The following is an 11,192-nucleotide window of genomic DNA, read 5'->3' on the forward strand; positions in this document are numbered from 1 at the left end:
GCAGTCACTGGCCTGAGGCGCATCCCATCCCGCCCGGCTACGCTATCAGGATCATCCTCATCACATCGCCTATTTATCGCCGGATGCGTTGCAGCATGATCATCAGTAGTGTTGGCAGGCTCTGTAGAAAGGGTCGTCGGTCCAGCAGTAACCTACAGAAGAATAAGTTAGCTCAGTATATGAAAATATATATTAGTAATATACGTGTTAAGTCACAAAAATTTAAATTGTCATACCATGGTCTCATCAGGATCCTGAATATAATCATCTGTCGCAGCCAGGTCAGCATCGCACAAAGTGGCCTCCGTGATGGGAGAGAATAAAGCCTTAATAAGAAAAACATTAAGATATTTATGGCTAATCAATGAGATAAAAATAAATTTAAATTTAATAGTAATATAAACACATTTACGCTTGTGAAAGATCCCCAAAACTCCTCGATGAGGAGCCATAACTAAGTCGGCGCCCACTATCCACATCTCGGGTCGGCCTATCATCAACAGCGATCGATGGGCCTGGAAAGTACTGATCCTTATCATCCTGTGTAATGCTCGTGCCTGTGATAAACAATGGATCTGACAGGGTCACCTGCAAAGACCCTAGGGTGAGCTGAAGTTGAAAGTTGTATGACGGCATGTTGTTGTGATAGTAGTCTGGCTCATGGAGGTCACCCGGCTGAATAGGTGCCTCAACGCCCCCTTGTTGGGGACCACCTCCTCGCCTGCCCCCATGACCCCGTGGGACAACCCTGCCTCGTGGGACAGCCTTATCTCGTGGGACAGCCCTACCTCGTGGAACATCCCTACCTCGTGGGACAGTCCTACCTCGATGGTAATGCTCTGGCGCCACATAAGCAGGGTCGTGTCCTAAGCACCTATCCTCTTGGGCTCGCCGCAGTGTCCGGGCAGCCAGCTCTGTAACCTGTCGGCCATACTCGTGCAAAGTGGTCGCTCCCTCGCCGGCATGTTGTTGCATCTGCAGTCCCAACTGGTGTAACAAATGTAGGCTAATAGCCTATACAACATGTAAAATATAAATAACGGAACGTTGGGTTACAGTTATAAGTAAGAATACCAAATAACATACCAGTGCCTCGTGCCTCGTACCTCCCGGTGGATGGAACGTACCGACCGCCAGCGTGATGAATGGGATTCCCGACGAAAAGTCAGGTACCACCACATTACCAGCCTATATAATCATGCTCAATATCCGTCCGTTGCGGTGAAGGGGGCTGGAATCAGGTCAAGTCGTCGGTCCCAAGTATTGATCTGCGCCTCTAGCCATGACACATATGCCTGGTCCACCCTAAAACGATCATCCCGCTGGAAATGTGTGGTCTGCCAGGGGGCGGTGGCGGTACAAGCTGCGGACGGCCAAACTGGCAAAGTACCCGCTAGGTGGCATAATGCTCCACAATATCAAGGCACATCAACGGGACGGAAGAGCTCCAAATAAGTCGGTCGGCCGAGCAACAATCGGGTAAGCCAGCTATCAGCGCGTCGCTTTATGGCGTCCAGATGAACTATAAAGTAATAACAGAAAACGTGAGTATACGCTACACATGTGAAGCCAAGCCAAGTAAACTTAGGTATACATTTACCTGTGCACCCTCCAGCAAATCCAACAAATCTCTGCACAAGGGGAGATTACATATTTTTACACTTATCCTTTACTTTGGGTGTGTTCTCTTTGAGCGGAGAGCTTGACTCCGTAATTGCAGAGTTTTGCCTCCGCTACCAAGTGTGTTTGGCCCAAATATGTCCTTCTGTGTGAAGGACGGTTGTTTGCCTTCGGCGTTTGTGCCAGGAGACTGGAAAGGAGCTAACCTTAGCTCATATGATGAATCTCTATTCTCCCAAAATCTTCCGCGGGGGAATGATAAACCTCTACAAACGTGGCCACCATGCTTTGTTGTCTAGCATGGATGATGACAACGACCGTGGGTGGATGGAACGGTTCGTTGCAGCTGTCACCAATGATATCATTCCGGCAACGGCTCCATCCTTTCCGGCCACTTGGAACCGCACTCGTAAGCTCTTTATTTAGTATTTCATTTTACTTAAATATTTTTCTATAGTCATATTGATCCTCCATCATTCGCCTGGTTCAGCAACTCGATGGATCCCACTGGTGGTTGAAGGTTTGGATCGGTGGGTACAAAATATCTTGGACGTTACGACGCCCGAGACTCGCTTGTGGAAAGAACTGACCCCTCAATAAGGGTGGAAGGCCAGAATCATGGTCATTCAAACTCACCTTATTTCAATTTTTCATGTGAAAAACTTGATTGATCCCTTCTAACCTGTCTATGAAATTAGGTCTAGCCGCGGGCTCTGTTGTTGTTCCCGAGGAGGATGTCTTGGCTGATCCTGCTGATGCAGTGAGGCTGCTTCAGGAGGTGCTTATTCGAACAGGTGTCTCCGGGCCTGCTTCGGGAGCAAATGTTTCTTTACGGAATCCCCGATCGGAAGACAAACAACAAAAGAGAAGATGCTCCTCCGTAGCTGGGGAAAAGAATATGAGGGCAAGGACCGATGCCACTGAGTCATATCCGGTAGTGATGGTGACTGGCCCTATTTCCGCGTCGGTCATAGACACTGTGACGATCGACGATGATGAAGAAGCTAGTGATGGGGGAGCTTATCTATATAGAAGACGACGATCCTCATCATCTCAACGGGATGCTCGACATGTTGAGATAGTTACACCAACCGAGGACGATGCCTCGACACTTTGGGGAGAGTTTGATTTGGTAGATAATGTCAACTCCCGTTTTCGGCCCAATTGTTATATCCGGTACTTCGGGGCTGAGTACCGGATCCCTGCCGTCTTTGGTTGGCAAGCATCCAACAACCAGCACCACATTTAATTCAGTTGCTTCTCACTCTTCAACTCCATCAGCTTCATCTCTATCTTTACCAACACCAGTAAATGCTACATCACTTCCATCTTCATCCACTCTTCCGCCAGCAATTGCTACATCATCTTCACCGGTGGTACCTGACCAAGAAGAAGGTGTTCTTTTTCCACAGTCCCTAGTTCATGGGAATTTGGGGCAAAATTATACTGCCCCTTTTGAAGATCCGCAAAGGAGGAGGAATGTTACTCTTTCAGTCTCTACCGGATACAACTTGATATCCCCGCCGGTGGAGCTTGATAATTATCTGAAGCCTTTGGCTTCAGATAAAGACTGAAAAAAGATTCATGCACTCTCGGGAGAGTGTTTGTTGAACAACGCCATGCACAACGTCGCAATAGTATGTTCCTTTCTTCCTTTATTACTCCTTCTATTTTTAGGTATGAACATATCCTGAATTTTACCCTTCTTACTTTGTAGGCCAACTTTCTTTCTTTCGAGGGCCTTCAGATGTTGATTCATGAAAAGGAAGAGATTACCTCCGCACGGGATCAGCTTTTGGCAGAGCAGGAGCAACATGTCGCTCGTCTTTCGGAACTGGAAGCCAAAGCTGCTGAGGCTATTGTATTGGAGACTCGTTTGCGGCAAAGCGAGCAAGAAGTGGTAACCCTTAGCCAAGAAATTGGCCCGATGAGGGTCAGATTTGACGATGCCCCGGCCAAGTGGGTTGAAGTCCATAATGTCGTTCTTGCTGCAACCGAACGCGAGGCTACCTCCGCTGAAAGAGTGATCTAATATATAGTTTTAACTATTGCCGATGTCTAACCAATTTGTTTAATCTCTCTTGTGTTATCATGTTGAACTTTATTGATTTAGTTTTGAATTTTTTTTTTCAACCGAGGCAACTGACATAGAAATTGATCACGGTAATTGAATTAACACTTTTTACCTGATTGAGTTTGTCAATTAGAGCATTCTTCTACTTATACAGTTTCTCTTCGCACTTTTAATTATAAATATAAGTTGAAACAAATAATATTATAGTAACTATTATGTTTCAAGAGTCATTCAATACTAAGGATGAATTTTAATAGTTACTTATCAATGTAGCTTGAAAAATATCTACAGAGGCACTCAAAGAATGAAGAAAAATTGCTCTAAACTAACATTGTAAGAAGATCGATTTAAGTTGGGACGAATTAAAGACATGAAATAATTGGTAACTACAATTTAAAATGTGTAAAACTTTTAGCTATAACTATTTTAACCAAATAATTTAAAACTTTCATCAATAATGCATAATTATTAAATATTATATATATAATTCATAGATTTTGGACCCTAAGTATTTTGGGAGCCCAAGGTCAATGCGTAGTGGCATTAGACTCCAGCCGGCCAAGTACATATATTGATGAGAGATAAAAATACCCGATAAAATAAATAATGTATACGCGAGATGGTCCGAACACCATCACGTGTGAGAAAGAGAAAAAAAAAAGGGTTTAAGTTCCTTCTAATATGTAAATTTCTTACCTACTTTGAAAAGTACAACTCAAATTAGATGGTCCAGTTTTCTGGCTTTAATAGAAGCGAATCACACTCAAAAGATTTGAGCCTTTTATAGGCCAACCAGGCTTGTACTTGTTAATAGCATAACTAAGTAACTAACCCGTTCTAATGCCTTTGCGCCTAATCCTATATAACCTTTTCTAAAACAATTACATAATTCATCAATAATTATAATCTTATATATAGTTTAAGTTTTCCTTTTTGAAAAGAAGTTGCCAAAAGAATTTGCCATGATTGAGCCCAAATCCTAATTGCATATGCCACGTGCAAACTCCCCCGCCCAACCAAACAACAAGAAATAAAAGACGGTATTAAATCTTTATCCCATCATTATTTTTGCTTATCTATCGTACCAAACAACTCCTAAGCGAATCGTTTGTTTGAAGACAATTTATGCTAGAATTAGTTATATTGAGATTAGTTATTCTGATATTAATTTTTATTGGTTGTTTGTTATGTTGTATTAATTCTGAGATTGTTAATTTTACTGTTTTTTTTTATATAAGTTATCTCAATACTATTTTAATCCTAACATAACTTATTCCAAGATTAGTAATCAAACAAAGGATAATGAGATACTAAATTCCGAGATATTCTAAATGTTTTAAGATAACTTATTTCTTGTGATTATAAAGCTAGCTACTTGTTCCTCTTATATTAGACCGTCCATTTCTCTTCAGTTCCCCCACCGCCCACCCCCACACACACCAAAAAAGGAAAGCTTAAGAGACGGTCCATTCCTCTCCATATATTACAACTTGATTATATATATAGCGAGTCCATTGAAGAATTGAACAACTAAAAAACTTAGAGAGAAAAACATGAAGTTTAGAAAAAAGAGCAAAGTACTTCTAGTTCCATATCCAGCACAAGGTCATGTCACACCAATGCTTAAACTAGCTTCTTTGCTACTTAACCATGGCCTTAATCCAATAGTCATCACACCAAATTTCATCCAAATTAACTCTAAAGAAGATGGTATTTCTATCATTTCCATACCAGATGGATTAGAAGATGGAACCCCTCGCGATTTCTTCGCGATAGAAAATGCAATGGAGAATTACATGCCATACCATTTTGAAAAACTTGTTCAAGAATATGAGTTTAGTGGAAAAGAAGAAGATGGAGTTGTGTGTGTGATTGTTGATTTGCTTGCTTCTTGGGCTGTTAAAGTTGCTAATAAGTTTGGTATTCAAGTTGCTGGATTTTGGCCGGCCATGTTAGCTACTTATAGATTGCTTGATTCAATTCCAGACATGCTCACAAATGGAATCATCTCAGAAACAGGTAATAATATTCAGTTTATAACTTAAACCGAGACATATTCACTTTTTTCTTTAGCCTTGAAGCAACGGTAAAGTTGTCTCTGCGTGACCTATAAGTCGGGGTTAAAGGCCATAGAAGCGGCCACTAATGCTTGCATTAGAATAATTTATCTATATCATACCACTTGGGGTGCGGTCCTTTCCCGGACCTTGTACGCGTGTCTTGTGCGCCCCGGCCTACCTTTTTTTTTATAAATGATTTACCCTTTTTTCTGTTACTTTCTTGATTTCTGTAGAGCATTAAAGTAAGCTTTTATCTTCTGTTCTACTCTTAATCGCAGAACCTAAAGCGTAAAAAATATTTACACAATTCCGTTAATTACTTTAAATCGGTCACCAGAACTAATTATTGTCAACTTAAATTGGTAACTTGGAAAATATAGTAAGTAATGTGATAAAACATTAATTAATTATGATATGTATTAATAAGATACAGTCAAATCTCTTTATAACAGCATCATTTATTTTTGTATTTTTTTTTATTGTTATAGCGAAGTGTTGATATAGAGAACATATATTATAATATAACATAAAAATTTATTATAGAAACTTTATTCACCCTATTTTATTATAGAGAGATCTGACTATACTTAGTTTTAGAGTTGGCTAAATAGGGAACTTTATATGATAAGTATGTCCTATAAGCTTATATTATAGACTTAGCGCGCGTAATTAGTTAGTTAAATACTAGCACTAATTAATGACTAGGTCATAGTCAACTTCTCACATTCTAACATTATTATGTCATATTAAAGTTGACCATAAGAGGTTTTATTATTTTAAAATGAAGATGTACGGGATAAGAACATGATCAAATGAAGCTTTCGGAAGATTAGTTATTTTTTTCCTTTTGAAGATTACTTAACTCTATGCGTACATCTTATTATCCAAATATCTCACTTATGAAAATTTACTGAATTTGTTGTTATTATTGAAGATTATTTAACCATAAAGCTTCCATTCCGAATCTAATTTTGAAGTTAATTGACATGAGTAAATAGCAAGTCGTTATGTTCACATTCCCCTCTTCGGAGAATTTGGACACACGCAATACACTCATTTCACGTTGAAGCTTTGTTAACAGCAAGGGTGAAGACTATTTGCTCACGGCAAGGATATGAACTATCCAAAAGTTTAACCAATGACAAAATTGAGTGATTTAGATAGTAAATGAGCAAATTTGAATCTTTTTCCTAGTCAAATATTGTCAATTTAAACGTTAGAAACCTATGATTAACAATAATGATCTCGCAGGTTGTCCATTGCACAATGGTCCTATATCCATCTCACTTGGCCAACCTACACTTAGGTCAGATGATTTACCATGGCTTATTGGAAATACAACTGCAAGAATTTCAAGATTCAAGTTCTGGACTAAGACGATGGAAAGATCAAGAACCCTAAAGTGGCTCCTCGTAAATACATTTCCAGACGAATGTCACAAGGTGAGAAATACTACTATTTTGAATACAAAAATTGATCAGTCCCAAGATTGTCCACAAATTCTCCCAATTGGACCTTTGAATACTCATGTAACAATCAAGAATGTTAGCTTGTGGGAGGAAGACTCAAGTTGCTTGGATTGGCTAGACAAACAAGTTGTTAATTCAGTTTTGTACATTTCTTTTGGGAGTTGGGTTAGTCCAATTGGAGAAGCAAAAGTAAATGACTTAGCAGTTGCTCTTGAATTGTTAAAAAGACCATTTATTTGGGTGTTAGGTCCTACATGGAGAGAAGGTTTACCAAAGGGCTATTTGGAGAGAATTTCAAAACAAGGAAAAATTGTGTCATGGGCACCACAAATTGATGTTCTACAACATGAAACAGTAGGGTGTTATCTTACACATTGTGGTTGGAACTCTACAGTGGAAGCGATACAATCCAAGAAACGCCTTTTGTGTTATCCAATTGCGGGTGATCAATTTGTTAATTGTGCTTACATTGTTCAAAAGTGGCGAATCGGCGTTAGAATGGATGGTTTTGGGTTAAAAGATTTGGAAGAAGGATTGAAAAGGGTCATGGAGGATGATGAAATGGGTGAAAGAATTGGTAGACTAAATGAGATGACAATGGGCAAGGTAGTTAGTTCAAGAGCAATGGCTAACTTGACAACATTCATTTGTGATATTAGAATATGAAACTTTGTGCGGATAGCAGGTATCCAATGGAATAATCTATGTTCTAATTAATTGATATGTAGAGTTATTTGATACTTATACTGGTGGAAGATAACAGTTACCCAATGGAACAATATATACGGGTCATTTAAAGAAAAGAAAAGAAAAAGAAGCATTAAGTTCCGTCAAATGTAACTTTATTACTTCAGATAAAAAAAACTTTATTACCTATTATTTAAATTTGCAGAGAACCGGTAAAATAGATAGTCCAATTTACATTTTTATGTATTTCTTTTTCGGCTTTATATATATATATATATATATATATATATAAAATGTGGGAAATAAAAAGTGTGAGGTGGCAACTCTCTTTGGCCAAAAAACTTACTTCAAAAAACTCTAGAACACTATATATAACCGTTTTCTTATTACATATCTTAATAGCTAATTATTGTCTCTTTCAAACTTTTCCCCTCCCCTTATAAAACCTCTATTAATTATGTTCATAACTCCCAAATATTATTTAATGTGTAACTTTCTGATACCTTTTGTATTACCCATACATGTCTATATAAATTCATTACCAACAACAATCAGGCATGCACTCACAAATTGGTTGATTATAGACTCAAAAGAATTAGCTTGCACTGTTGTGCATTTCAACGTGGGGGTTTGCTCGGATTCTTTGAAACATGCACTCACAATTAACGGTACCAAATCATTCCGCTAAAAAATCTTAAAAACTGATTTTACAGCTTAAAAGCTAATCCAAATACCATCTAAAGAATGTCCAAGCAAGTAGGCATACTCCTTTATGATTCTTTCTTTGTATAAAGGGAATTAAGAAAAAAAAATCATCTGCTTAGCGTGCAATTAGTTAAATGTACAGCTCTAACATGATGTCATATTAAAGTCAACTATACGAGGTTCATTTTTTTAATGCAAATGTAAGCTATAGGCACATGATCAAATGATCCTATTGGAGATTAACTTAATTTACAAAATATTTTGAAGTACTTTAATTTATTTAACTTGATAATTGGCATGAGTAAATGACAAGTCGTTATGATTCCATGTGCTTTATCACAGTCATGTTCAATTGTCAAGGTATTGTCAGCTTTGAGTTCGACAATATAGAGCCATCTCAAGACTCTTGCCCTTCACGGTTTGTCTCCTTGGACTTTAACCCAAAAGGCGTCTCAACAATTAAATCATGAACTCACCCCTTATATGGCCTCCTAACTTTTAATTTTCATTGTGATGTGGCATTTGTCTAAGGCAAAATTCACATCGAATTCGCTTTTGGTACAACCACCAATATTCGTGGCTATTACACTAGCCCTCTCCTAAGGATCCAGTATTCTCCCTAAGGTTCGCCTCACTATCATTCTAGGAGAAGTATAGGTTATACCACTTGTCACGACTAGGCCCAACTGCCAAAGTATTATCTGATTTGGCCGGCCTTTTTGAGCCACCTCAAGGCTTTTGAGCCTTGCTCCTTCAACTTTTACCCAAAAGGCGCCTTAATAGTTGAATTTGCTTAACGTAAGTTTCACCAGTGGTCCGCGCACAATAACAACCATTATTCCACGTGTTTTTATTACTTTTTGCTCGTAAACAATAATTTGTTATGAGAAAACAAGGTAAAGAGTTAAAACATGTTCGAAAATCATTTTATTTCTCACTAACTTTATGCACAAACGCGTAATTACTTCCCTACAATGATACATTTATGATTGATAATTTGCAGGTTGTCCATTACACAATGGGCCTATATGTCTTTCACATGCTCATCCTACATTTAGCTCAGAAGATTTGCCATGGCTTATTGGAAATTCAACTGCAAGAATTTCAAGATTCAAGTTTTGGACTAGGACAATGGAAAGAACAAGAACCCTTAAGTGGCTCCTTGTAAACACATCTCCAGGTGCATGTCACGAGGTGCGAAATACTACTATTTTGAACACCCACATTGATGATTCCCAAGATTACCCCCAAATTCTCCCAATTGGGACTCATGTAACAATCAAGAATGCTAGCTTCTGGGAGAAAGATTCAAGTTGCTTGGATTGGCTAGATATGCAAACTGCTAATTCAATTATGTGCATTTCTTTCGGGAGTTGGGTCAGTCCAATTGGAGAAGCAAAAGTGAATAGTTTGGCATTTGCACTTGAAGCCTTAGAAAAACCTTTTATTTGGGTGTTAGGCCCTTTGTGGAGAGAAGGTTTAGAAAAGGGATATTTGGAGAAAATTTCAAAAAAGGGAAAATTGTACCATGGGCACCACAAATTGATGTTCTACAACATGAAGCTGTGGGATATTTTCTTACCCATTGTGGTTGGAACTCTACAATAGAAGCGATACAATCCAAGAAACGCCTTTTGTGCTATCCAATTGCAGGTGATCAATTTGTTAATTGTGCTTATATTGTTAAAAATGGCAAATCTGGGACAGGATTGATGGTTTTGGAGTGAAAGATTTAAGAGAAGGATTGGAAAAGGTCATGGAGGATGACGAAATGAGTGAAAGAATTGCTAAATTAAATGATATGACAATGGGCAAGGTGGCTAGATCTAAAGCAATGGCTAACTTGACAACATTCATTTCTGATGTAAGGATATGAACATATATGCTTCATGGTTGATACATAGGCGAAGTCATGATTTGAATTTTATGGGTTCAGGATTTCAACCCGTTTATATTATTGGGTTCTAAATTAATAATTTATACATATTCAGTGAATATCTTAAGGCAAATATAAAGTTTGGACAAAAGTTATTTGGTTCGACCGAACCCGCACGATCTATGCTATCTCCGCCCCTGAGTGGATATACATGTGCTTGAGTACTTGAATTTTAATTTGGTAGAGTTCCAACCACATGAAAACTCGTATATAATGAAGCTATTATGGATCGTTTTCAAAGTATAGAAACTCGTTAAGTATAATTGTAAATTAAATAATATTTTTTTGTGATAATGATATTAATTATTATTTGCTCGCTAAGTTATTGTTGCCGTATAATTTTGTATTATCATACTGACGTTTATCATTAAGGTAGTGATGAATTTATCTTCTTGAAATTCTGAATCCGACATTGCTCCGACATCATTCATACTTGTCGAAATTTGATCAAAATATTCAGCTTGCTGGCTTAGTTTTTGAATAACCTTGTAAAGAACAAATGTACGTGTTGATTTCATGAGACTTTGAATAGATTGGAGATGAGATCAAATTGATACAGTAGAATGAGGGGGAAGAAAAGAAAAGGCAAAAGTTTACAATGAAATTCTCCAAGTCAAGATAACACATTAAAGCAACTATCT

The 11,192-nt window shown here is 38.1% G+C and overlaps 1 protein-coding gene and 1 pseudogene across 1 annotated transcript; both read left to right on the top strand.

Moving 5' to 3' along the window:
- Positions 1 to 5,094: 5,094 nt before the first annotated feature.
- LOC104104018 (UDP-glycosyltransferase 82A1-like) lies at positions 5,095 to 8,125 on the top strand. Its single transcript, XM_018773384.3, has 2 exons — positions 5,095 to 5,713; positions 7,006 to 8,125. Exons 1-2 carry the CDS (start codon positions 5,248 to 5,250, stop codon positions 7,887 to 7,889), a joined length of 1,350 nt encoding a protein of 449 aa, XP_018628900.1. The 5' UTR covers positions 5,095 to 5,247; the 3' UTR covers positions 7,890 to 8,125.
- A 795-nt stretch (positions 8,126 to 8,920) lies between these two features.
- On the top strand, positions 8,921 to 10,491 carry LOC104104019 (UDP-glycosyltransferase 82A1-like; annotated as a pseudogene).
- The last annotated feature ends 701 nt before the right edge of the window (positions 10,492 to 11,192 follow it).

The sequence above is a fragment of the Nicotiana tomentosiformis genome, chromosome 6 (genome assembly GCF_000390325.3).
Source record: "Nicotiana tomentosiformis chromosome 6, ASM39032v3, whole genome shotgun sequence".
Taxonomy (NCBI): domain Eukaryota; kingdom Viridiplantae; phylum Streptophyta; class Magnoliopsida; order Solanales; family Solanaceae; genus Nicotiana; species Nicotiana tomentosiformis.

Excerpts from the sequence above, each read along its gene's own strand:
- LOC104104018 (XM_018773384.3), top strand. The coding sequence starts at position 5,248 with ATGAAGTTTAGAAAAAAGAGCAAAGTACTTCTAGTTCCATATCCAGCA. Across the intron at positions 5,714-7,005 it reads TGGAATCATCTCAGAAACAG|GTTGTCCATTGCACAATGGT; the intron begins GTAATAATATTC and ends ATGATCTCGCAG.